The following is a 27,987-nucleotide window of genomic DNA, read 5'->3' as shown; positions in this document are numbered from 1 at the left end:
TTACTGCAGGTTATCTTGGAAGATGTTGCAATGTTGCATATCAAACCAGATCAATTTACTTACACCTCGGATCATTTTGAAACTATAATGAAATATGCAGAGAAGCTAATTCAGGAAGGGAAGGCTTATGTGGATGATACTCCTGCTGAGCAGATGAAAGCAGAACGTGAGCAGAGGATAGAATCCAAACAGAGAAAAAACTGTAAGGCACATTTAGTGTTTTATATTTTAATCGATATTCTTCTTGTATTCTGCTTCAGTAGAAAATGATTTCTGTGAAAGATGATGGTTTGAAACATGTTTGGAAATATGTTTCATATGTTAATTCATCTCTTAGAAACCTTTTCTCTTTCTCTATCATCTCTACGTTGTTATTACTTTGTTAGCATGTGTGTGCCCTCAGCATCTCACTTGTTACCTGTAGTCTTTTTTTTTTTTATTTTTTATTTTTTTTTTATTTTTTTGCGGTATGCGGGCCTCTCACTGTTGTGGCCTCTCCCGTTGCGGAGCACAGGCTCTGGACACGCAGGCTGAGCGGCCATGGCTCACGGGCCCAGCCGCTCCGCAGCATGTGGGATCTTCCCAGACCGGGGCACGAACCCGTGACCCCTGCATCGGCAGGCGGACTCTCAACCACTGTGCCACCAGGGAAGCCCCTACCTGTAGTCTTTTGCACTGCATTCACTCCATGTAATTCCTTCTGCAGCTTTTTGTAGTTCTCTCAATTTAAATACTTAGCCTTTCTAATTAGAATGTTTGATGATAATGTTAGCCATACCCACATCTTCCTGTCAGCGTGTGAGTAAATGTGAATATAATATGTAAGCTTGATGCTACCCTATGTCTGAAATATCACTTAACAAAAAAGTATATCTTTGTTATTACTTGTTCTGAGCTTCTGAATCTGGCAATTTTTATTCTGTAATTATGTTCCGGAACTTCCACACTACTATACTTAAATGTTTTTTTTTTTAAGTTTTTTTAATCTTATTATCCAGTCTTTTTTTAGTATACATATATATTTTTTAAATTAATTATTTTTGGCTGTGTTGGGTCTTCATTGCTGCACACGGGATTTCTCTAGTTGTGGCGAGTGGGGGCTACTCTTCGTTGTGGTTCACGTGCTTCTCATTGTGGTGGTTTCTCTTGTTGCGGAGCAGGGGCTCTAGGCACGCAGCTTCAGTAGTTGTGGCTCGTGAGCTCTAGAGTGCAGGCTCAGTAGCTGTGTCACATAGGCTGAGTTGCTCCGTGGCATGTGGGATCTTCCTGGACCAGGGATCAAACCCGTGTCTCCTGCATTGGCAGGCAGATTCTTAACCACTTCTCCACCAGGGAAGCCCTATACTTAAATCTTGAGTGTCACATTTGGGAAGTGTAGTAAATTCAAAGTGTTATGGAAGTCTGTCTTTTCTTTTTGTTTTTTTTTACCCCCTTTTAAATGTTTCTGTACATTTTCAGAGATAGTTAACAACTGGACTTTTAGACCTAACCTGATTCTTTGAGAACAGGTAAAGTGTCCATCGTATCTTCAGTAGATTCCACAGAGAATCATTGTTTAACAGTTCTTTCTTACTCCTATGGAGCAGGTACCTACCTGAGATAGGTAGGACCGTAGTCAGTGGGGATATAGAGTTTTTTCCCTGGGATAAACTTGTATCACTGTTTCTGTCATCTCTCATTTTTGGGGATCCAAGAGTATCCTGCTTTCTGCTGGAATGACTGAAGGTGCTTTTGGGGAGCCAAGGGGCTCAGGCTCTCAGCCAGAGATGTGTTCTTTAGATGGGCATGTGCTGCAGTATCAATGCCTGGGCCGGGTCAAACCGGTCTGTCCCATGGGTGTGAGGTGGCAAAGGAACAGAACGCTTCTGCTTCCAACACCCAGTGTTAAATTGGAGGGGGCGACTGACCGGCCAGCTGTGCCATGATGGGAACGTGGAGAACACTGGCTGAGAGAGCCTTCAGGCCTTAGACATCATCTTTTACCCTTCATCAGTGCTACATCAGTGGAATGTATTGACTTCTAAAACAGAGAGAGAGTACGTTTCCTAAGTGTTTTGTGGAATTTCTTCATTAAAAAAAACAATGCATTTACTCTTGGTATCAGATATTGGAACTATTACGTTACTTTTAAACTAGTGGAATGTGCTTGTAAAATCAGAATGTGAAAATTTCTGTCAAATTATAAGGCTGTTAAAATAATTTGAATTCAGCCAGATTAGTAATACATTAGATAAAATATAGTATAACTATCATTTTATAGCTGTTGAGAAGAATCTACAAATGTGGGAAGAAATGAAAAAAGGAAGCCAGTTTGGTCAGTCCTGCTGTTTGCGAGCAAAAATTGACATGAGTAGTAACAATGGGTGCATGAGGGACCCAACGCTTTATCGCTGCAAAATTCAGCCACACCCAAGAACTGGAAATAAATACAAGTAGGTGTATTTCATTCATTATGCTCGGTAGCTTACTATGCTTTTGCTTGATGCTTCTGTGAACATGGAGTAGGGAGTAGCTGCAGAATAGTCAAGAGATCTGGATCTTTGTTCATTCGTGGCCTTCGGTAAAGCATGTAGCCTCTTGTTACTTACCTATCAATTAATGTTATACTAGGTTATGTCTAAGATCATTTCCATCTATAAAAGTCCTTGAGTCTGCCTAAAGTTGCATTTTATGTATTGATCAGGTATGCTGTGGTGTGTTTCTTTAGATGAAGATACTTCTTTTCCTATTATAAACTTTGATTCTGCCAGACATAAGTTTATTCGTAAACATGATAGAAGATTTAAAGAAATATGAACAAGAAAGTATCGTGTTTTTTCTAATTTTGGTTAGTTTTCTGTGTGGTTTTCAGGTTAATAGATGTTTTTTTTTTAAATCTCCCCTACCTGGCCATTAATTTATAAAGTAACCACAGAATATATTTTCTTATACTTTGAAGAAGCCTACTACATACAAATGCTGAATTGTAACTTCTGAAGAGATTGGTGAATGTAAATGATTTCCTGAGTAGCTAATATAACTTTCTTTACACTTGTGGGTACAGGTATGTGTATCTGTATCTGGACAAACACTTCATGTGTGTATATATATGTCCTTCATTTTTAACAGGGCAGTTGCTCCTTGTTTACTGAATACTTTGAATACATTTGGAAAAGTAAATTTGGATACACATTTTCAGTATCATATAATTGCAAAGCATAGTGCAGTAGCATCTTAATGAAGTTGTATCTTAAAAATTAGAAGGCATAATGCAGTAATATATGTGTTGTGTACATTATTTTAGACAGAAATTGTTTTTAAGACTATTCCATCTTAAATGGAATTTTAATCAACCTAATTTTCTTTTTTACTTGACAGAGAAGGAAACATTCTATTCTTGAATGCATTTACTTATGAAAGTATTAAACCTAGAGATTTACTTGAGTGTGGGATTATTAAAGATATTGAAAAGCTAAATTCCCTTAAAATTATTATTGCTTCTTACCATGGTATACATTGGCCATTACAGGAATATGATTATAGAATTCACTGCACCAGTATCCAATTGTCTGTTAAGTTGCATATTTGCTTTTGTGTTTGAGTATTCAGTGGGTAACTGATGCATTGTCCTCAAAGTCTGATTAAAAAAATGTTTTGATGTACTTTGAGTATTATGAGTCATAACACCTGTTGGTTTTTAAGGAATTCTTACCTTGTAAAGAATTATGTTTTAAATTAGTACTGCTGCTTATAATGCCTAATCTGAGGTGAAAAGGGTAAAATCCTTCATTGATTTTCAAAATATTCACTTTTTTTCCTAGTGTTTATCCGACATATGATTTTGCCTGCCCCATAGTTGACAGCATTGAAGGTGTTACACATGCCCTGAGAACAACAGAATACCATGACAGAGATGAACAGTTTTACTGGATTATTGAAGCTTTAGGCCTAAGAAAACCATACATTTGGGAATATAGTCGGCTAAATCTCAACAACACAGTGCTATCCAAAAGAAAGCTCACGTGGTTTGTCAATGAAGGACTAGTAGACGGATGGTATGTTTGCTCTTATCTAGAATTTTGAGAGGAAGTCAGGACATGGTATATCACTAATTTTTAAACTGCTTTGAGGGGTGGGGAGGATGAAAGGGAGGGGTTGAAATGGATAGACTATAGGGTTTCTGGTCCTTGTCTTTATTTTATCCAGGTTCTCAGGTACTGCTCTCTTGTGCTTTAATGCAGCAAACATGGAGTGCCCATGTTTGGGCACAAAGATGGAGTCTATGTTTGGGACTAGAAAAAGTTTGAAAATCTCTGTAGCACATTAATAACCTATAGTTTGAAAATCTCTGTAGCACGTTAATAACCTATATGGGATTTCCATGAGAACGATGAGTATAAAAATTAAAGTCATCTTAGAGGCATGTATCCATGTAAATGAAACCTGTTCAGTTGGGTTACCATACTTATAAGCCTAAGAATGTTTTTTTTTACATGAATTAACAAGAATGTATTAGTTTTTATTAGTATCATGTAATAGTGACACACATTAAGTATATATTGAATAATATGTGATTTTAGACTGTTTTACTGTGGAGCTGAATTTGATAAAGGGGAAGTTTACCTTGGGCCGCATACAAAGGGTGTTATTGCAAACTTACTGAAGTTTGCAGATCTCTGCAGAATATTAATAACCAACATGTATATTTTTTACAACCCAAAAGGCTTTATAAAGTGTATTTGTACATAAATGAGAGGCTAACCATCTCTTATCTGTGTCTCATGGTCATATGTAGAATAGGGATCTTGTATGTTTGTTAAATAAAAAGCAAAAAGCAAATAAAAATGTTGTAATGCATATGTTTTCTGTATTTGAAAATGTCACCTTTGTGTCTTTTTTCAAATGTACTTTTACTGTTTCCAGTAGTGCATTTATTTTACCGAGTAATTTTTGACTAGTAAGCAGCTTTCTTCTTCCATGAACTTGGGCTCAGTGGTATTATGATCTGCCTAATTATTATAACCAGCTCATAGTTCAAATATTTAACAAACGGAATATAATGTTATGCAATAAGGTATATTGTACTCTCTGCACCTACACGTTAAAAATGTCTCCTTGGTTCTTAAAACTTGCTGTATTTCCCAGGGATGACCCACGATTTCCTACGGTTCGCGGTGTGCTGAGAAGAGGGATGACAGTTGAAGGACTGAAACAGTTTATTGCTGCTCAGGTGAGTTATAGTTTCTTTTCCAGCTCCTCTGTTTGGATTTTTAAGTATCTAATAATATCCTTTTAGTCTTTATTACTCCTGTTGTTCTTTCTGTTCTTTGCTTGTTGCTTATAATGCAAGGGCAGAATGTTTTTGAAAAAACCACTGTTATGATAGTGGGAAATTGAGAATGTCCTAAACTATGCTAGGGTTGGACAAAGGCAGCTGTGGTGTTTTCAGCCAGTGAAATCTATGACTGTTGACTCTAGCTGTTCAGGATAACGAGATTAGTGTGTACAGACTAAGTTTTATATTCCAGTGGAAGTAAACTTGTAAGTATTGACTGGGTTTATTTTCTGGCATGCTTGACTTAAAGAAAATATTCTGGTTAATACTTCTTGCCCTTTAAGCTGTTCTATTATTGTTTTTCTAGGGTTCTTCACGTTCCGTTGTGAACATGGAATGGGACAAAATTTGGGCATTTAACAAAAAGGTACATGTTTTGACTCCTGGTCCTCTTTTTTTCATGCCTAACTCCTAAGTAATAGATTACATGTAGAATTCATTAGTGTGCTCATGGCAGGGAAAATTTTGTGAAGAATATTACAGTTTTGCAGAGTTTTCAGGAAAATGGAATGTTTTACTTTTTTAAACATATAAAGTGCATTAAGCCTATAAACTATACCAAACAAGAACAATGATTAAAACAAACTTGGAGTTATGGGGAATGGTAACAGTTTTTTCCTTAAATCTTTTTTGAACACTTTGCATTTCATTTTTCTGCTTTCAAGCTGCGAGCTCTCTGTAAGAAGGTATTACTTAATGCTTTTATTTGCCTTACTTAGCACATAGCTTTTAGCATCTTACATGTTATAACCTGAGATGTTATACAGCTTTGAAGCACAATCACATTTATATGAGACTTGCTTATACAGACCCACTGAAATGCATTATTCCTAGTTTAAAAAAACATGTCCTCTAGTTTTCTTAGTGGCAAAGGGAAGATTTGGCTAACTCCATTCTACTGTTCCCTTGTTTACTGAGAGGACATAGAGTTTTAAAGTTACAGATTTCATTGAATTGTATTGAAGGTTCGTTAATTATAATCCCTGTGTCTTATTGAATCTAGCTTAAAAAAAAAAAGCTGTGTCTTAAATAAAAGTCAAATGAGGAATATTGCATATTGACATTGTTAATTGGAAGCAGATGCTTAGACACTATAATAAGGCAAATCATTGAAGTGCCATGTTTTAAACTATGGTTTCTGTGATTGTGTTCTGTAAATTCTTTTTCTTTGTATTGCTGCTTGATTGTGCTGATGCCTTGCCTCAAAAAATAGTTGCTTGTCTCGCATGTGTCTTGAATTTATTTTGTCTTTTGTGTTTAGTCAGTTTTTGGATACATAATGGAATTATTAATTGGTTCGCTCTGTTGCTGCAGTTACTAATAAATACATTCAAAACTTATAGGCAGAGTTAACATTGGAATACTTTTCATTAATAATCGTGTACATTTAGCTCAAATATAAGAAATACATTTCACTACAGGCCGATAATTCTATAGGGTCTGTTAAATGAACAGCATATTCCCCTGTCTTCTTTCCTTCCATTTTCTCTCGCTAGATAAATCACTTTCAGCTCTTCTAGATAATTTTTTTGGTATTTATTGCCCGTATCTGTAAATGAGATGTGTGTTTTGCTGCTTCTTGATTTTTTTGTTTGTTTGTTTGCTTTAGGCATCATCAGTTTACTTTTCACAATGGAAGATGAGGATTTAGGTCTCCTATTTTTTCTCATAACTCGTTGGCTTTCTTGTGGCTAATTGTTTCGTTTTGTTTCCCTCGTTTGTTTAATTTTCTAATTCCATCTCAGACTCTGCGCAAGTTATCTAAATTTCCTGCCAAAATGTTCACATGCCTCAGGTATTTCAGTTTCACGTTAGAGACGTCTCTGCCGGGGCCTTCGTGCTGCTCACATCTGATCTAGATGAGAGGCCTGTTAACTTCTGAAGCCCAGCTGTGCTCCCAGGTCAATCTTCCTCATCATCCTGGGAATTCCCTTTGCTTTTCTTCTGTGATGGATCATCTGGTTCTTGGATCTTCCTTCTCTTTTTATTGCCTTTTTGCTTTGCTGTACTCTATCCTCTGGTAGCTCCCTGAGAAGGGGAGCATGGGATGAAGATTTTTGAGACTTTTATATGAACAGCTTCTTCACTTTGAAATTTCACAGTGATGTGCCTTGGGGTGGGTCTGTTTTCATTCATATCCATTGGAAGAACATGTGGCTTCCAGACTGGAAACTCATTCCGTCAGTTCTGGGAAATGTTCCTAAGTTCCTTCTGTTTTTTTTGTTTTTTTCTCAACTATGTTTTCTTTCTCCTCTGTGGAACGTTTCTTGAGCACATGTTGGATTTCCTGGACTGTTGCTCTAATTTTGTTTTCTCTCTTATTTTCCATCTCATCTTTTGGCTCTACTTTCTGGTAGATGTACTCAGCCCTATCTTCTCAACTTCTGTTGAGTTTTTCATTCATGCTGTCGTATTTTCAAGATTTCTCGTTTGTGCTTTGAATTTTCAGAATAACTTCCTGTTCCTATTTCATGGTTGTAATATAATCAATGGTATTTTTTCTTATGTCTTTCCTCCAGGTTGTTTATTTTGTTTTTTCTTTGATATTAAAGGCATTTCTCAGACATCTGGTGAGCCTGGGTTATCTGCTCATCTTTAACACAGGGGACTGAGAGAGGGATTGGAAGCCCTGAGAAAAAGATTGGGCTTGTCAGCTGTGCCTCACTGTAAGATGGTCTGGCTGGCCGGTTAATTGAAAAGCCTTGGCGTCAGTAACCTTACATCTCATCTCTTGGACTAGGCAGTTTTTCCAGAGGAGATTCTTTCAGTCAAGTTGCCAGAAGTGTGAAGGTCTGACTGCCAGGGTTTTGGAACTGACTGGGGAAAACTCTGGGGACTTGACATTTAATATCATACATTTTCTTGATGCCCTTGTCTCAGAGCAGAACCCTCAGCTTCAGAAGAAGAGTCTCTGGACCTTTTGGAGTAATTTAAAACCACTGATCCAGACATTTTGAGAATTGTACAATTTTAGAACTGAAAAAGACTTAAATCTTTTAATCCAAGATTTCCCAAACTTGTCTGATCCTAACCATCCTATGGAATGCTTGTTTAAAAATAGATTTCCAGGGCTTCCCTGGTGGCACAGTGGTTGGGAGTCCGCCTGCTGATGCAGGGGACACAGGTTCATGCCCCGGTCCGGGAAAATCCCACATGCCGCGGAGCAGCTGGGCCCGTGAGCCATGGCCGCTGAGCCTGCGCGTCCGGAGCCTGTGCTCCACAATGGGAGAGGCCACAGCAGTGAGAGGCCCGCGTACCGCAAAAAAAAAAAAAAAAAAAAGATTTCCAGACTTTACTTCAGACGATTAGAATCGTTGTCGTTCAGGGTTAAGTGGCATGAAACTCTGTGCCAGCCAGTGCCCTAAGGGATCATTGTAATTAGTCAAGTGTGAGAAACAGTCTTCTGCTCTCTTTGTCAGTTGAGGAAACTGAGCTGCAGTGAACTGAAGTAAGTTTCTCAGGTTGGATCGTCTAGTTTTAGCTTCTTTAAAAGAAGAAATTGTATCTTACTGGCTTAAATACTAAACTGAGTAGTCACAAATTAAATCTGTGATCATTCTAACCCAGTAGAAGCTGAAAGAAGGAACCCTTAACCAGTAAGAATGACTTTTAAACCTCAGGGAAGGAAAGAATGAAACAGTAAGTTTAGAGGGGGGCTGGCGCTGATTTAGTACTGGCATGAAATATAAGCAGGTAAGGAGTAGCAATCAAGCGGAAGTTAGATGGCTTTTCAGACTTTTCTGACTGACCCTCTGAGCATGGTTTCTTCTCTAAGTTCATTCAGAATTTCTGAGAAATACTCTCAAAGCAAACAACAACAACAAAATACCAGCCAAACAATAGCAACAAAAACCCAATATAAACCAAAAGGCACAGCCAAGTTTAATTAGCCATACCACTATTTCCTGCATCCTTCTAATGGGAAGAAAATGACTTTCATTACTTTACTTAGCTATTTGACTCCGCACTTGCTTCTGTCTACATTTTTCTTCCAAATGCTTTATTTAGTATCTAAATACTGCTGTTGTGATTGGTCATCATGGATAATTTTAAATTGAATAGTGAAATGAGAAAGATACATCGGATCCAGAAGGGGGTGCTGCTTCTGTTTTGGAGGTAGAGTAGGTTAGAATGTAATGAGTACTACCATTCATTCAGTTAACCTGTAAATATGTGTTGACTACCTGCATGTGCCAGGCCCTTGGGAACACAGTGGTCCCTATATACGTGTGTATATATATATAGCATGCAGACCAGTAGAAATACTTGTTTACTTTTACTCTATAGAATTGCCTTATTATAGTGACCTAATGCTGTTCTGCTTTTGATGGTGGTGTGTTGCCTAACACTGCTTATAGAAAATGATACTAAAACACATATTTCTATATTCCTTCAAAACAGTCTTCTCCAACAATACAAAATGGAGTATCACATTTACCTGTAGGATTGTTACATAACCCCACAGGATAATTTTCCTTTCTAATATCATAGTTAAAAATTACTTTCAGAATATTTCTAATATGCTTTAACTATTGGTTTCTTTTCACTTGTCAGTAGTTACTCTTGGAAGGGAACTCTGAATCCTTCATGCAGTCTTTGTTTATGATTGTTTTTCTTTTTTCTACTTGACAACTAAATGTTAGAGAAGAGTTAGCTGGTAAACCAAAAAATTAGTAAATGCAGTAACAAAGAATGCCAGTTGTTATTCCTGTGCTATTACTTATTTTATTGATGAAGTTCTAAAAAATCCCTGAATGTTCTAACACAAGGACGCCTTTGTTGCAGGTTATTGACCCGGTGGCTCCACGATACGTCGCGTTACTGAAAAAAGAGGTGATCCCGGTGGACATCCCTGAGGCCCAGGAGGAGATGAAAGAAGTAGCCAGACACCCGAAGGTCACTCTCCGGTTTCACCAATGTTGTTCTCTCTGTTAAAGGAGCAGGATAATCAAAGGGAAAAATACTTTGGTGGCAATAGCATGATTGGGGACCATTTTTTTTTTTTTTTTTTTTTTTGCGGTACGCAGGCCTCTCACTGTTGTGGCCTCTCCCATTGCGGAGCGCAGGCTCAGCGGCCATGGCTCACGGGGCCCAGCCGCTCCACGGCATGTGAGATCTTCCCGGACCGGGGCACAAACCCATGTCCCCTGCATCGGCAGGTGGACTCTGAACCACTGCACCACCAGGGAAGCCCTGGGGACCATTTTTGATCCAGCATTATTTGTCAGGATTTCATACTAATTAAAAAAAATTTTTTATACAGTTTTTAAAGGTTACTTTCTGTTTACAGTTATTACAAAATATTGGCTATATTCTCCGTGTTATACATCCTTGAGCTTATCTTATACCCATTTGTTGTACTTACCACCCCTCACCCCTATATTGTCCTGTCCCCCACCTCTCCCCAGCTGGTAACCACTAGTTTGTTCTCTGTATCTGTGAGTCTGCTTCCTTTTGTTATATTCACTAGTTTGTTTTATTTTTTAGATTCCACATGTAAGTCATATCATATAGTATTTGTCTTTCTCTGTCTGACTTATTTCACTTAGCATAATGCCTCCCAAGTCCATCCATGTTGCTGCAAATGGCAAAATCTCATTCTTTTTTATGGCTGAGTATTCCAGTGTGTGTGTGTGTGTGTGTGTGTTTGTGTGTATGTGTGTGTGTACACACCACGTCTTTGTCCCTTTATCTGTTGATGGACACTTCGGTTGCTTCCATATCTTGGCAATTGTAAGCAATGCTGCTATGCACATTGGGGCACATGTATCTTTTCGAATTAGTGTTTTTGTTTTTCTCGGATATATACCCAGGAGTGGATTTGCTGAGCCTTATGGTACTTTTATGTTTAGTTTTTGGAGAAACCTCCATGCCGTTTTCCACAGTGGCTGCACCAATTTACATTCCCACCAACAGTGCACAAGGGTTCTCTTCTCTCCACATCCTCGCCAGCATTTGTTATTTGTGTTCTTTTTGATGATAGCCGTTCTGACAGGTGCAAGGTTACAGTATCTCATTGTGGTTTTGGTTTGCATTTCCCTGATGATTATCGATGTTAAGCATCTTTTCATATGCCTGTTGGCCATCTGCATTTCCTCTGGCAAAACGTCTGTTCACTTCTTCTGTCCATTTTTAAATTGGCTTGTTTGTTTTTTTGATGTTGAATTGTATGAGCTGTTTAAGAATTTGATACTAATGGAAGTAAATGTTTTGGTGGATTTCTTACTGAAGAAATTTATTCTAGCGGTATTACTATCCACAGCACATTCCACAGAACTGTTACACTCGGTGCCTATTTTTTATTTTGTGGAGATAGCATATTCGTGTATAATAAGAATTTATTTCTTCCTGGAGGTATTATATAATCCATGCTCTTATCTCTGTGTGAAAGCTGAGGTGCATTCTCTATTAGCTGGGTTATTCGCTGTTGCCTTTAAGCCAAAACATTTGACCTAATAGTATTGAATCACAGCTTGAGTCCAGAGTCTATCATGCTGCCACTGGCTCTGTTTTAGAAAATATCAGTGAAGTGACAATGATATCTGTCTATCTGAATTCGGAATATAAATCTTAAATACAGGTAGCAGGGAGTTCTTCTTAGGTAAGCCATGTTTGTTGTCTCACATGGTTATAACTGCTAGGTTGATAGTCTTGAAGAAAAAATAGATCCTTTTGTTCCAGCTTTGTGAGTTGTCTGTAAATATCTTTATTATCCAATGAAGCTTATGTCCATAGACTAACTCACTCATATACTAATAGACTAATATATTCATAACCTTACTCATAACTATGTTATGTTCATAGACTTACTCAGGTGTAAGGTGATACGTTTCATGAACAGCTATAAATGTTTTAAGTGGTAGCCTATGATTGCCTTTCTCTGTATGACATTAGCTTCTTTTTAATTTGGAAGACTTATTTTAAGGGTACCCCTAATAAGACTTGGGGAGAGAGAGAGTGTGTGTGTGTGTGTGTGTGTGTGTGTGTGAGTGTGTGTGTGCGAGTGTGAGATTGATTTGGCTTTACTGTTGCCTTTATCTTGCATCTGATGGGTTCAACCAGGTGAATGGTGGTTTCTGATGTATCATATCGCCCACTACAGTCAGCTTAAATGTGAAGCTTAATGTTTTAAAATTTGAACGGTGAGAATAAAACTTTTAAGGGTGCTTATTTGTAATAATAAAGAATAAGTAATAGTTAAATAACTAATTGATTAGGAAACACTTTAAATGATGACTGGATTGCTCAGTTTGCTCTGTGGAATTTTCATTATCCTTTCCCTCACAAAGTGTTCTATATTTAGCCTGTCAGTATTCTGTTCTGAGCCCAGCATAGTATAAGTTGTTGCAACATACTGACTTTTTTCAAGTGCATTGGTGCATTCAATGAACAATTATTGAATGCATGTTATTTAACATTTATTCAAAGGATCTTCTTACACTTTTTTTTCTTTTGATTTCGGTCAAACAAAAATCTGAAAATTAACAAATATAGCATTCTTTTTATTTTCCGGATCTCTTTTTCTTCTTCATATAATATATACTGAAAAGGCAGAAAATTCATCTTTCTGTACGTGTATGCTACTGTCTTTAAAATTTGTCTCCTAAAATGTGAAAGATCTACCATTTCCTGCTAAGATGACGTCTGTTCCTATAGTGACGTTCCACAGCCACTGATGAGGAATGACTTTATTTTCTCCTTTGCTGCAAAAGCAGTGGATTTTTGAGGCTAGCAAAGCAGATTCTGGTTGGAGGGACACTGTGAGACAAATACTGTCTTAGCTCTAAAAACAAAGAATGATTGTTTTAGGCTGGAAGTAATCTCAGGGGCAGACCACCCTCATCTGACTCCAGTACATTATTGGTCAGGTGTCTGACCCAGGGTCACAGAGCTGGGAATCAGACTAATACAGATGACTTCTGTTTTTGTTAAGGAATAAAATGAATGAATGTATAAATTTCATACTGGGTTCAATAGTTGTTGTTTCAACCAACATTCTCTTTTTTTTTTTTTTTTTAATCAGAATCCTGATGTTGGCTTGAAACCCGTCTGGTATAGTCCTAAAGTTTTCATTGAAGGTGCTGACGCAGAGACGTTGTCAGAGGGTGAGACGGTTACATTTATAAATTGGGGCAACATCAACATTACTAAAATACACAGGTAAGAACTTTTTGTTTGTTTTCAAATAAATATGGAAGGAAAGTCTTTTATGTTTATTCATTTATTAAAAATTACCTAATTCAGACCCATTGATGGTGCTGGCTGGTACATCTACCCAGGCATAGATGCTGCAAATTCTGGACACATTAAGGTTTTTTTCCATATATGTTTCATTACATTAATAGGGTATTAGGATATTGCTTGTGATGTTGAAAACGACAGCATGTAGATATAAAAAATAATTCTAATGCTTTAGGCCCCCCTTTTATCATCTAATTCTCAGAATGCGATTGCATGGTGGAGAGATCCTTTGGACAGAAATTGTATGTATAACATTCTGTATATCCTAAAGTCTACTTTATTTTTTATTTTTAAATTTTTTTTATTAATTAATTTTTATTGGAGTACAGTTGCTTTACAATGTTGTGTTAGCTTCTGCTGCACAGCAAAATGAATCAGCTGTACATATACATATATCCCCTCCCTTTTGGCTTTCCCTCCCATTTAGGACACCACAGGGCATTAAGTAGAGTTCCCTATGCTATACAGTATGTTCCCATCAGTTGTCTATTTTATACCTAGTATCAGTAGTGTATGTGTGTCAGTCCCAGTCTCCTAATTCCTCCCGCCCCACCCCTTTCCCCCTTGGTATCCATACTTTTGTTCTCTACGTCTGTGTCTCTGTTTCTGCTTTGCGAATATGGTCCTCTACACCATTTTTCTAGATTCCACATGTATGGGTTAATATACGATATTTGTTTTTCTCTTTCTGACTTACTTCACTCTATACGACAGTCTCTAGGTCAATCCACGTCTCTACAAATGACCCACTTTTGTTCCTTTTTATGGCTAATATTCCATTGTATATATGTACCACATCTTTTTTATCCATTACTCTGTTGATGGACACTAAAATCTACTTTAAATTTAATCATTTTGTGCTGAATATGAACTTTCCAGTTATTATAGTGTGCTACACTTACCAGTTCTTAAGATTACACAAATGGGACATAGTATGCTAAGATGAATTTAGTAAACTCTGAAATATCAGTTGTCGTGTCATTACATATGATGTCAACTAATTGATAAATGTTTCGAAAATACAGTATTTTAGATTTTTTAATGTTTACTCCAGGTGACTTTAAAATTCATAAACATGTTCATGTTCTTCATCAGATGTATGGGGGATCTGTCCACATATTAGTATCTTGATAGCAGGGACTCTACTTCATTCATCTCTTAACCAGTTAATGTCTGGCACCTACTAGAAACTCAAATAAATGTTTTATTTGATATTTTTCCAAAGAAAATTCCCTATCCATTTATTACAGGTACAGAACAAAATAGTGCATTTGTGGCAGTTAAAGTTTGTTTTCTGAAAACACTTTCCTATCTTATTTTTAGAAATGCAGAAGGAAAAATTGTATCTCTTGATGCAAAATTGAATTTGGAGAACAAAGACTATAAGAAAACCACTAAGATCACATGGCTTGCCGAGACCGAACGTGCTCTTCCTGTCCCAGCAATCTGTGTCACTTACGAGCACTTGATCACAAAGCCCGTACTGGGAAAAGACGAGGACTTTAAGCAGTATGTCAACAAGAACAGTAAGGTAGCCTCCTGAAAGAAACCCTATTTCATCTTGCTCTGTTGTATCAGTATAACCTTTTCTTCAGAATTTTTAAAATTAGTTTTAAGTATTTGTTTCCTCAGATAAAATGGAAAAGATTTCTAGAATTTTGTTAAAAATGATATAAAAGAATAATGTTCCCATTTTATAAATTCTAGAAACCGAGGCACAGTGAGGTTCAGTAAGTTGCCTGAGGACAGGCAATAAGGCGTAGAGCTGGGGTTCAAACCCAGGCCTCCTGGCTCTAGAACCCTTGTGCTTTAGTGCTGCGCCAGCGTGCCTTTCAGCTAGGTCTGTGTGCTTCTTGTATTGTACTTCATATTTACAGTGGGAAATTTCTTTATATCTGCAGGGACACCAATCAAGTTAGTTAAAAGGTTCATGAAGCCCATCAGTATATAAACGTTAACTTTTAGAAATATAATGAATAATTGTTATTTATTTTAATATTTCACTGTTTTACTGCATGTGCTTAAGTAGTAAAGTTTTTAACATATCCTGTTGCAGCTACTGGAAAAGCTGCTTGCATTTTAGGGTTGTTTTTAGTGCTCTGATGTTCAAGAAAGTGTATTTTGGTCTTATACCATCTTTACAGCATGAAGAATTAATGCTGGGGGATCCCTGCCTTAAGGATTTGAAAAAAGGAGACATTATACAACTCCAGAGAAGAGGCTTCTTCATATGTGATCAGCCTTATGAACCCATTAGGTAAATCAGTGTAACTGAACATTTAAATGAAAATGCTTAAAATTCTTATAGTGAATAATATTTTAAAGATTGAACTTCCACTAAAATACTGTACCTGACAATTCGCTGTTCGGTTTCATTTGTTCTTCTGTATTTACTATTTCAGACATCATTGTAACAAATTTTAACTTTGAAACAGCATAATAACAAATTTTATTTCTAGAACTAAACCATTCATCTTCACATGGTCCAAGTAAAAAGAAAAAAATTTCAGTGTTATCTTTGGATAAACATTATAGCTATTACCTTTTCTTTTTTTTTCTAAATTTATTTTTTATTGAAGTATAGTTGATTTACAGTGTTGTATTAATAACTGCTGTACAGCAGAGTGACTCAGTTGCACATATACATATACATTTTCATATTCTTTTCCATTATGGTTTATCACAGGCAGCTTTTCTTTATAGTGTACTTTAATTAGATATATTGTAGAATACAAATAATACAGCAGGTACAGTTAGAGGATTATAACAAATGTTTGTGTTTTTTTTAAACCATGAAGTAATAGAATTACTAGGAGAACTTTCAGTCTCTGAATTTTTGTTCGCGTTTCTTTTTTTTGTCTTTGCTGTTTTTTATTGCATCTCTTTAACTTTGTGATCAGACCTCACTCCTGAGCTCCAGACTTGTGAATCTAATTAATGCCTTTTAGACATCTCTGAATAGATAACGTTCAAGTACCTCAAACTTCAAAATTCAAGATCCTAGTTACCATCTCTCCTCAGTTCTTCTCCTTCATCCCCCATTCTAATCAGTAAACCTTGTTGTTTGTACTGCTTGCCTAGTTCATCTCTGTGCTTCTACTGCTCTGCCTTTGTTTCAGGCCCTTAGCATTTCTTCCTTGATTGCCAAAACAGTTTCTAAAGTAGTCTCTTCCTTCCAGTTTTGCACTTTTCTGATCCACTTTTCATATGGCCCCCAGTCTAAAACTTTCAGAGTAACAATTTTATCACATTATCCCCCCCTGCTTAATAATTCTTGTTAGCTTCAGAGGAAAATCTAAACTTCTTAGTTTGGCGTGCAAGAGTTTGCATGTAATGGCCTCTTGACCCACCTGAGCCATCTGTGTTGTAGCTGACCTCTTCCTCCCTTCTGTTCAAGATACTGCACTGCCTGGGGCTTTCCAAAGTCATCAGCTACCTTTGAACTTCTTGCTTTTTCCTGGAATGGCCGTGCTTCTTTTTCTTCATCTGGATAACCTTTCAAATGTTACTTCTTCCAGAGCTTTCTTGTATTCCTCTAATCTGGATAGGCACCCAACCTATGTGTCCCCATTGCAGCGAGCACTTTCCTCTTTAGAATATTTATCACATGCTGTTGTATCTATCTTTCTGTCTGTCTGTCTATCTATCTTGTTTCCACCACTAGAAATTCATTAAGGGCAGATACTTTTTTCATGTTCATCTTAGTATCACGTTGCCGTTAGTCAAATAAGACCATGTGTGTAAACAGCATGCACAGTGCCCAGTACTTACTAAAGCCCTTGTTAAATATTTAGTGATGGTGGTGGTGGTGGTGGTGGTGGTGGTGGTGGTGGTAGTAGTGATGGTACCAACTAGAGTCATGCCCAGAAGAGAGTAGGCTTTCAATTTATTCTGAAAGATTGTTGAACGTTTCGACAAATGGTGCTGTATCAGCAACCACGTGCAAGAGTGAACGAACCCCTACCTCATACCATGTATAAAAATTAACTCAAATATGGATCAAAGACTTAAATGTAAGAGCTAAACTATAAAACTCCTAAAGGAAAACATAAGTTTAAGTCTTTGTAATCTTAGCAGTGCTTTCTTAAATATAACACCTAAAGCATAAGCAACGAAAATATACATAAATTGGACTATATCAAAAATTTTTGTGCTTCAGAGGACACCATCAGGAAAGTGAAAAGACAGTCCACAGAATGAGAGAAAAATATTTGCACATGTATCTGATAAAGGACTTGTATGCAGAATAAATAAAGAATCCTTACAACTTGATAATAAAAAGACAGTTAAAAACGGACAAAGACATTCTCCAAAGCAGATATGCAAGTGGTCAATAAGCACATGAATAGATGCTCAATATTATTAGTTATTAGGAAAATGCAAATCAAGACCACAGTGAGATATCATTCCATATCCCCTTGGATGGCTATAATCAAGAAGGCAGGCAGTAACAAGTGTTGAGGATGTGGAGAAATTGGAACCCTCATACATTGCTAATAGGATTGTAAAATGATGTAGTTACTTTGGAAAACAAAGTGGCAGTTCCTCAAAAAGTTAAATATGGTGTTATCATTTGACCTAGCATTTCCACTTTTATATATATACCCAAGGAAAGTAATATATGTTCACACAAAAATTTGTACATGAATGCTCATAGCAGCATCATTCGTAATAGACAAAAGGTACAAACAACCCAAATGTCCAACAGCTGATGAATGGATAAACAAAATGTGGTGTATCCATACAAGGGAATATCATTCAGCCATAAAAAAAGTGAAGCGCTGATTCATGCTATAACATGCATGAACCTTGTAAGCGTTATGCTAAGTGAAGTAAGCTAGTCACAACAGACCACGTATTGTACGATTTCATTTATATGAAATGTCCAGAATAGACAAATTCATACAAACAAAGTTAGATTAGTGGTTGCTAGGGACCAGAGGCATGGGAGACTGGCAAGTGATAGATAAAGGGTACAAAGATTCTTTTTAGGGTGATGAGAATGTTTTAAACTTAGATAGTGGTGATGGTTGCACAATTTTATGTAACCAGGGAATAGTGTACTTTCAAAGGGTGGATATTTTGGTATGTGAATTATATTTCAATAAGGCCATATTCAGAAATACTGAAGAGATGTATAGGATTCTGTTGTTACTAAAGTCTCTAACTTATTTTCACTCTGTGGCCTTTGCCACAAAATTCAAAAAAATATTTTGCTTATGAGTAGTCTCAAGGGCAGTGGATTTTGCTAATGACTGTACCCTTTAGAATTGAGAAATTCTTACAAAATAAATGTTTTACAGAAATTCTTCTGCTCATAAGCAGATTAGGTATGGTATGTAGATGCATTTCTTTTAAGTCAAGAGTGAGACCATGAACATCCACTAATGCCATTTCTGGTGGCCAGAGTAGATGTAACTTTGTCCTGGACTTAGCATTTTCATATCCATGAAAGTTTATGGTTAGCACTGTCAATTTTTATATATTGTTTTTAAACTACTCTGAAGAGACTGATTTGAATAAGAGAATGGACTATTTACTTATACCTTGAAAAGTATTAACAGTGCCATTGAATTAATCTAGGAATTCAATTTTAATTGCTGTTCAGATAATTTTGTTCAAACTTTTTTGTCCCTTCATTTTCTTTTTAGTCCATATAGTTGCATAGAAGCTCCATGCATTCTGATATACATTCCTGATGGGCATACGAAGGAAATGCCAACATCTGGGTCAAAGGAAAAGACCAAAGTAGAAACGACAAAGAATGAGGTAAATAATTTACTTTTATGGATATGTCTCTAATCAATGATCTTTCTGTCCTAGGGTTTAGAATCTGTTTGTTTACAAAGATTGTCTTCCTCACTGTTGAGATCGAAGAAGACAATAACTCTAACTTTTGCGATTTTTGTTGTTGTTGTTCTTTCTTGTAAGATTTTAAAATACCCTGCAAAACAAGATTTTCAAAAGTTAATTTTTTTTATGTGAAAGAGTAAGAAAGACTAGATTAAAAGAATCTTTTAGACAAGCCTTTTTTTAATTCTAATAGAGCTGTAGTAGATCCTTGCCCAAGAAAACAAGTCGTTAGGATAGTGTTAGGACAGTGACCTGGTTTTCTGGCTCCCTGTCTGCACTTTATCAAACTCCAGTGCATCTTGGAGAAGAGCTCCGAGCAGTCATTGAGGGTTAGAAAAGAGAAAAAGGGCAAATAAGAAACTTTGCCTCTGTTTTTTTTTTCATCTCGGTGGTAATGCTTAATCTCTGTCTTTAAGAATGAGTTAGGGGGCTTCCCTGGTGGTGCAGTGGTTGAGAGTCCGCCTGCCGATGCAGGGGACGTGGGTTCATGCCCCAGTCTGGGAGGATCCCACATGCTGCAGAGCGGCTGGGCCCGTGAGCCATGGCCACTGAGCCTGCGCGTCCGGAGCCTGTGCTCCACAATGGGAGAGGCCACAGAGGTGAGGGCCTGCGTACCGCAAAAAAAAAAAAAGAGTGAGTTAGGAATCTTCCTGGCAGTCCAGGTCTGGAGGACCTTCCAGATAGAGACCCAGCTTCTGCCCTCATTTTACAGGATGTGGATTTGAGAGGCCGTGACATGTCTAGAGAATTAGGGGGGTTATTGTGCAGGCCAGAGGTCCTGAAACTTCCTTATTTCATAGCACCCTTAGTTTCCCAGTAATTTTTTTCATGACACCTCTAGGCTGAATGAAATTCCTAACTGTTCTCTTCATTAAGTAGTTAAGTTCAAGCAACTAGATAAATATTTATATCCCAGTAACTTAGTAGCCATTTGAAAAAAATAATATACATAAATTGAAGGAAAAGGAACTTAAATTTCATTTGTAAAAGATTTTGTTCTTAAATGTTAAATATTTAAATTACATTCTTATTTTTATTTCATTCTTAAAATGACGTATTAATTGAAAGAAAAAAATAATACTTTTGTGTCTCTCTTGAACCTTGGACTCAGATTGGACACTACCATGCTTATTTTCTGTTTCTACAATGATTTTCCTGTGGTATTTGATTTTTAACACAACAGCTGTGAAAAATCCAGCTTTGCAAAGATATGGCATCATTGAAAGGAATGTAGCACACACTAATGTTGAAACCGAGCCACCTTGAACTTGTATTATGCAGTGTTTGACAGATGTTGGATATGTTACTGTTTACCTTAGATATTTAAAACATCCCGTGGTGTCCCTAGGAATTTCCAGTGGCTCCCTGGAACACCTTGCTGCATAGTTTGGGGTCCATAGGTGTTGGCAGTTGGGTAGTCATTGAAGATTTGGTAGCAGTGAAGAAGATAGTTTGGAGGGTGGATTGGATGTAGGATTAGAAGGTGTGATAAGTGGTCAGGAAGCCAGAGCATGAGGGCATGGAGGAAATAAAGTAGGACATGAATTCAGGAAGTAAAATAGGAAGACAGTAACTTCTAGTTTTGTTTTGGTTGACTAGGTAAGTGAGTGGTAAATAACCTGAGCTAGGGAAGACAGAAGCACGGTTTATTAGGAGATACAAGTTTGGAACTATTAAGAGCGGGAATGTCATGACTTGAGCTTTTAATTTACACAAACTAAAAGCTGTGTAGTCTTAGCCAAAAGAAAATTAAAGGAAGAGAAGTAAGAATTTAAGTAGGGCAGTATCCTTGTGCTATTTATATACCAGCAGTTCTCAAACTTTTTGGTTTCACACTTAGAAATGATTGAGGACCTTCGTTTATGTGGATTATATTTATCAGTGTTTGCCATAAAAATTAAAATTGGGAAGTTTTAAAAGAATTTATTAATTCATTTAAAAAATAGCAATAATAAACCCAACCGTATGTTTATATAAATAACATTTTTTTATGAAAAATAACTGTTTTCTAAAAGAAAACTTTCAGTTAGGAGAGTGGTATGGTTTTGCATTTTTGCAAATCTTTTTAATTTGCCTTAGCCTCCATAAAACTGCACTGTGTACTCATGAGAGAGTGAGAGCAAAAACTACAAATTACATCTTATTATTATCCTGAAAATAGCTGTGACCTTGCAGACCTCCTTTGAAAAGGTCTCAGAAACCCTCTGGCGTTTGTAGGCCACACCTTGAGAACTGCTAGTATATATACTAGAATAGCACGAGATGGGAAATTTGGCTACTGTTCCCTCATTGGTCCCAATTTACACCTCTGCCTCTCATCTTTTACATTTTCTGTAAAGTTATTAGTATTATGCTATGAGTTAATGTATGTGTTCTTTATTTTCGGTCTTCATTGCTGCACATGGGCTTTCTCTAGTTGTGGCGAGCAGGGGCTACTCTTCGTTGTGGTGTGCGGGCTTCTCATTGTGGTGGCTTCTCTTGTTGCGGAGCACGGGCTCTAGGCACGCGAGCTTCAGTAGTTGTGGCATGCGGGCTCAGTAGTTGTGGCTCGCAGCCCCTAGAGCGCAGGCTCAGTAGTTGTGGCCCACAGGCTTTAGTTGCTCTGCATGTGGGATCTTCCTGCACCAGGACTCGAACCCGTGTCCTCTGCATTGGCAGGCAGATTCTTAACCACTGTGCCACCAGGGAAGCCCCAGTGCGTGTGTTATGAAAAACTTTATGTTCTACAAGGTGACATACTAATCAGGAAAAATAGGATTGGGGCAAACCACTGAAAACGACATCTTTTATGGTTTCATTCATATTGTGGCTGGGTAGCAGTCATTGAAGGCTCAACAAGGCCGGACATCCCAAATGGCTCACCCACATGGGTGGCAGTTGATGCTGGCTGTTGGCTAGGAGCTCAGTGGAGGTGTTGACAGAGAGCTGCAGCATGAGTGTCAGGGTAGTGAGACTTTGTATATGACAGATCAGGGCTCCAAAAGTGAGTGTCCAGTAGACAGGTTCGAAGCATCACTGTATGGTTTATGATTTAACCTTGGAAACCTCACATAGAGTCCCTTCTGCTATGTTGTATTGGTTGAACAGTCATAACCTTGCCCAGATTCAAGGGAGAGGATGTAGAGGCTTCATGGTGGGAGGAGTATCAAAAAGGTTTTGGAAAAGCTTTGAAACCTGCGCAGATCCTAATAGAAGTTAAAATACAGTTGACGGGCATTTGTACCCAACATTGCAGTCAGCCATCGTTGCAGCCTTAAACCTTAGGAGTATTGCTCTCTCTTTTGATGTATAGATCTTTGAGGGTATTTGCCTCCAGTAGATACCGGTGTTATCAAAATTAAAGTCTGGGGCTTCCCTGGTGGCGCAGTGGTTAACAATCCACCTGTCAATGCAAGGGGCATGGGTTCGAGCCCTGGCCCGGGAAGATCTCACATGCCGTGGAGCAACTAATCCCGTGCACCACAAGTACTGAGCCTGAGCTCTAGAGCCTGCAAGCCATAACTACTGAGCGCATGTGCCACAACTGCTGCAGCCTGCGTGCCTAGAGTCCGTGCTCCGCAACTAGAGAAGCCACGACAGTGAGAAGCCCGTGCACCTCAACAAAGAGTAGCCCCCGCTCACTACAACCAGAGAAAGCCCGCGCACAGTAACAAAGACCCAACACAGCCAAAAATAAATAAGTAAATAAATTAATTAATTAAAAAAAATTAAAGTCTGATCCAGGGAGTACCCTGCTTCAACACTTTTTTTTTTTTTTGAACAGAAGAGGATATATATTTTTGAAGCTTCTTCATCCATGCTTACACCTTCATTAGATGGTTTAATGTTATGGAAAACAGTTTTTTTAAAGTACCACCTGCCCTAAAGGAATGCACTTATACAGACTTTCTCATTCTTCTGTAAGATTGTCATGTATTTCTAAAGCTTTCTCTTTAATTGTGAGTAAGCTTTTTCCTTTATGCTCCTTTGACATAAAACATTAACACACTGGGAGAAATCAAGTACAAGGTGATGTGATTTTTCAGTATTATATTGATATTGTTCCCCTGTTTACCAACCATGAATGAGTCAGTTCATCTTACCAAAAATAAGTGTAGCAGAACAGACTGTATATAGTTTTGATACAATGGCTTCCTTTATTGTAGTCTTCCCTTATTATATAATATTATGCACTTATATATGAATGTTTATGATTGTACATATATATACCTCACCAAGAAAATACTATAAATTACGAGTGATTTAAGGAATTTGGGGGGACTAATTTTTTAGTGTATGTGGTTTTTGACTTACATGGTGATTTTAGAACCTAATCTCCATGTAAAATGCAACTTTGATAACAGCTTGAGGTGCCTCTTAGCTATCCAGGTAGAGATGTCTAGAGGACCATTCAGAATACTGGGTCTGGTATCAGGACAGAGTTCTGGAGTAGAGGCAAACATTTTGGAGTTTAATACATATGGCTCAATGGATATATATGAGATTATTCTGAAAAATTAAGTAGAAGACCATTAAAGAAAAAAGTCACAGGGAAGGTATGGTGTAGCAGGGTTTTAAAGTTGGAAGGGTTTCAGTAGGAGGAAAACATTCTAAGTGAAAGAAGAGCATGTCATTGAGAATAAATATAGTATAGTTATTCACTATCCAGAAATCAGTTTAGGCAACATATCTCTGGATTTGTTGCACATGCTTATATACAACCATATGCCTATAAATATATAATCTTACACAAATGGAATTGTTTCACAGCATTACTATAAAATTGTTCCACAGTATTTCATGGAGCTCTTGCCTTGTCAACAATCTAGATATATCTCATCTTTTAAAAAACTAGTAATAATACCTAACTCATTGATATTTACATTTTCTCAGCCTTTGTAACTAAGAGCTTTACATAGATTTATTACCTTTTATTTCCCATCAACCTGATGGGTTCAATACAATTATTATCCCTCTCTTATGGTTAAAAAGCAGAACTGGCTTAAGTAACTAATTCAGGGTTGCACAGCTAGTGTGTGGTAGAGCAGTGATTTGTTCTCAGATCTGGTGGGTGTGTCATAATTTCTTTAAATAGTCCTCTAATGGTAATGATTTAGGTTCAGTTTTTTGCTGTAATAAAAATGCTCCAGTGAATATCTGTGTACCTCTACCTTTGTTTACTTCCGTTATTTCTCATTAGGATAAATTTTTAAGAATGAGATTATTCATTTAAACTTTTTAAGGAGTAAAATTTTAAAATTTTGTTTTTAACTTAAAAACGTTAGAAAACAGTTTGATATAATTTTGTGGAAAGATTTTTAACATGAATTAATTTTACTTTTGGTTTTCTGCCTCTGTAGGCAGCTACTCCTCTTAAGACAATGTCAGCTCCTTCTTTGAATAATACTTGTGCTACGTCTGAGGATTCCTTGGTCCTTTACAACAGAGTGGCTGTTCAAGGGGATGTGGTTCGTGAATTAAAAGCCAAGAAAGCAGCAAAGGAAGATATAGATGCAGCCGTAAAACAGCTTTTGGCTTTGAAGGCTGAATATAAGGAGAAAACTGGCCAGGAATATAAACTTGGAAATCCTCCTGCTGCGACAGTACAGAATGTTTCTTCTACATCATCATCAGATATTCTGGAAAGTAAATCTCTGTATGATGAAGTTGCTGCCCAAGGGGAGGTGGTTCGTAAACTGAAAGCTGAAAAAGCCCCTAAGGTCAGTATCCTGGAATGAGTTTAGACACATTGTAAGTAAGCTTATGAGGTCAAACGACCTAGACTAGTCTCATGAGATATGTTGTCTATAGACTGTCCGATTGAGTATTTTGACATAACAGTCAACATTTATTGATACGTGCTATCTGCCAAGCTCTGGAAATATTAGTGTGAGGCAGCTTACCATCTAGTGGGGGCGTGGGGCTGAGTAAGAGCCATGCACAGACTGTAATCCTGTGGGATATGTATAAATGGCTCTCAGAAGTGTCTGTGTCTGTAAGTGGCAGGCCAGGGGGAACAGTTATAAAGGATATTTAAAGTAGTCCTGAAGTAGAAGAAGCCCTTTAAGGTGAATGACTTTCAGAGGAGGTACTCTTAAGTGTAGATCTGTGGTTCTCAAGCTTTATTGTGCATCAGAATTACCGGAGAGCTGGCTAAAACACAGGCTGCTGGGCCCTACCTCTTGAGTGTCTGCTTCAGTAAGTCCAGAGCATGCAGAGAGTGTGCATTTGTAAAGAGTTGTTCAGGCGGTGCTGATGCCGCCAGCCTGGGACTGGGTGTAGAAGATGCACCAGCAAAAGGTCAAGGGATATTCAGGGAATAATGAGTTGTCAAGAGGTTTCTGACCAGTGACTATTTCAGATTTTTTGTAGGGGAGCCCTCAAGTGATACCACATTTTTACTGAAGTATAAATTTCATTCTCGTTTTAACGATATCTTTAGGCAAAACATTTGGCCAAGTGGATGGTAGCACTGAGTGTGGAACAGGATTGCTTGTTCTAAATAAGAGGCAAAAGGAATGGCATCTGGGATAGAGAAGAATCAAGTTTAATAATCAAGACATGTGGTTCTACTCAAATAGTAGCATAGTTCTAAAACATGATCAAACTAGTAGTGCTGTAACTGGATAAGCTACCAAAAACTGTAGAATCTGGACTGTGGCATGAACACAGAGAGGTGTGATGAACCACTGGGCTTGACCTATGTGACTGGAGGAGATCTGTTCTAAAATGTTCCTGGGGATCTGTGGTCTGGTCAACATCCTGGGCTTTGGTTGGAGAGTGATTAAGTAACTTGAGGTTGTAAATTCCTCACCTCATTAACAAGTTTTTCTGCATCTGACCCTGTCCCCTAAGATACTTTCATTCATGGACATTTGACCTCTGCTGAGGAGAGCAAACGCTTTGGGGAGATCTTGGGTTTTGCTCCAGAAGTTATTATTTTTCTGTCTCTTCATTGTGAAGTGTGAGAAATCTCTTCTCTTTTCTCTTTAACGAGCCTGTTGAAGTCCTGCATAGCTGTGATGCTCTAAAACAGCTTTGCTTCAAGGAATAAAGGCTGGCAGGTGTATGGGTTCGGCATATAAACCCTTGCTATTTCCTATCCTGTGGTGAGGTTAGGAGCATTTTGTACTCTCTGTATATGTCATACACTAACTATGGACCCTTTTCTAGATATAATTTGAGGGGAAGGGCTTTGCTCTTTAAATTCCTTCATTCTGAGTAGAGTATGTGATATTCTGTGCTGATTCTTGGTCAGCTACTTATGTGTGGGGTAGTAACAACGGCAACCATTATACTCAGAGCAACAGCCAACTCTTATTTCCCATCCTGTTGGGTTAATGGATTACATTCATAAAATAGCACTGCTGAAGTTATGAAAATCAGTCTGTGGGTAAAAAACTCTAAATTTCTATGTAAACTGGGCAGGTACTTTCACTAGGTGCTTTTTGATAATGATAAATGTGATACTGAAATGAATCTGACTCAGTGTAGTTTAACCTACATTTATTGAAAGCCTACCATGTACCATATTTGTGTTTCAAAATATTACTTATATATATATATTTTTTTTCTTTCTCTAAATGCCAACAGTAGTAAATTGCTCTTTTTTCCTAGAGAACCAACACAGTTACTCTGAATGGAAGTGTTATGTAGACTATATCTGGCACTGTTCACTATACATTACTATTTTTGCATTTAATCCTCACAACACCACATACAATAATATTCAAATATATTCAAATAATACTCCTTTTTTTATTTGGTTTTAGTAGCCAATGAGAAACTACTATCTGAAGTGAATATGAATGTAAAAGTAACTTCCTGAAGTTTGCAAAGCGTGGATTCCAATTTTGACTCAGTGCCAAGTTATTTCCAGTTAGAGACATTCTAAGCACCAGAGAGTCATGGTTTTACTAGTTTGTTATTTATTAAGCAAGTCTGTGCTTGTTTTAACATTAATAATTTCTCTAAGCCGCTTTATCATTCCATTTCCTACGTCATGTTACTGCCACTAAAGTAAGGAAAGTGGTCGGCTGAGGTTTTATAGTTACAGGTTTCAACGAGACTTTTCTTCCTCTATTCGTTCCCCCCCACCCCCTTTTCTTTTTCAGGATCAGATCGGTGATTCCGTGCACGCGAACTTTTAAGCATGAAGGCAGAATATAAGCATAATGTGGGCAAAGAATAAAAACCTTCACGTTCACCCTCAGTGCCCCTTCAAGTCCACCTTCTGCTCCCCTTTCCTTTTCCTCCTGCCCAGTAGATTGTTGCATTAAAGTGGGGATCAAGCAAAGCGTGAGGTGGAAATCCAAGAACACACCAACTATTTAATAACTCTTACCGCTGAGTTACTTTAATAGTTAAGGCCACTTTTCACATTTTAAGTATTAACTTTGAAAGTTTTAAAGTTACAGTTCTAAAAAATAAAGTTTTGATTTTGAACAGATTCCTCTGATTTGAAATTTGAGTGTTGTTTTTTTTTTTTTTGAGTGAAGTGTTTTGAACATGAATTTATAGTATTTCTTGAAATGGGAGTCAGAAAATGGTAAATCAAAGGTTTTATGGAATACTATGACACTTCAGACTCCAGGACAGGG

The 27,987-nt window shown here is 37.5% G+C and overlaps 1 protein-coding gene across 1 annotated transcript in view; it reads left to right on the top strand.

The window, feature by feature from the left end:
* EPRS1 (glutamyl-prolyl-tRNA synthetase 1) overlaps nucleotides 1-27,987 on the top strand; it is a 68,513-nt gene that overhangs the window by 15,190 nt on the left and 25,336 nt on the right. Inside the window, exons 8-18 of the mRNA XM_079913924.1 lie at nucleotides 10-202; nucleotides 2,261-2,432; nucleotides 3,801-4,034; nucleotides 5,125-5,209; nucleotides 5,622-5,681; nucleotides 10,100-10,210; nucleotides 13,338-13,474; nucleotides 14,879-15,086; nucleotides 15,700-15,812; nucleotides 19,207-19,324; nucleotides 24,748-25,107. Of these exons, the coding sequence (XP_079770050.1) occupies nucleotides 10-202; nucleotides 2,261-2,432; nucleotides 3,801-4,034; nucleotides 5,125-5,209; nucleotides 5,622-5,681; nucleotides 10,100-10,210; nucleotides 13,338-13,474; nucleotides 14,879-15,086; nucleotides 15,700-15,812; nucleotides 19,207-19,324; nucleotides 24,748-25,107 (1,791 nt within the window). The remainder of the gene's footprint in view (nucleotides 1-9; nucleotides 203-2,260; nucleotides 2,433-3,800; nucleotides 4,035-5,124; nucleotides 5,210-5,621; nucleotides 5,682-10,099; nucleotides 10,211-13,337; nucleotides 13,475-14,878; nucleotides 15,087-15,699; nucleotides 15,813-19,206; nucleotides 19,325-24,747; nucleotides 25,108-27,987) is intronic.

The sequence above is a fragment of the Stenella coeruleoalba genome, assembly GCF_951394435.1.
Source record: "Stenella coeruleoalba genome assembly, chromosome: 1".
Taxonomy (NCBI): domain Eukaryota; kingdom Metazoa; phylum Chordata; class Mammalia; order Artiodactyla; family Delphinidae; genus Stenella; species Stenella coeruleoalba.
This window is presented reverse-complemented; position numbering and strand designations above follow the sequence as displayed.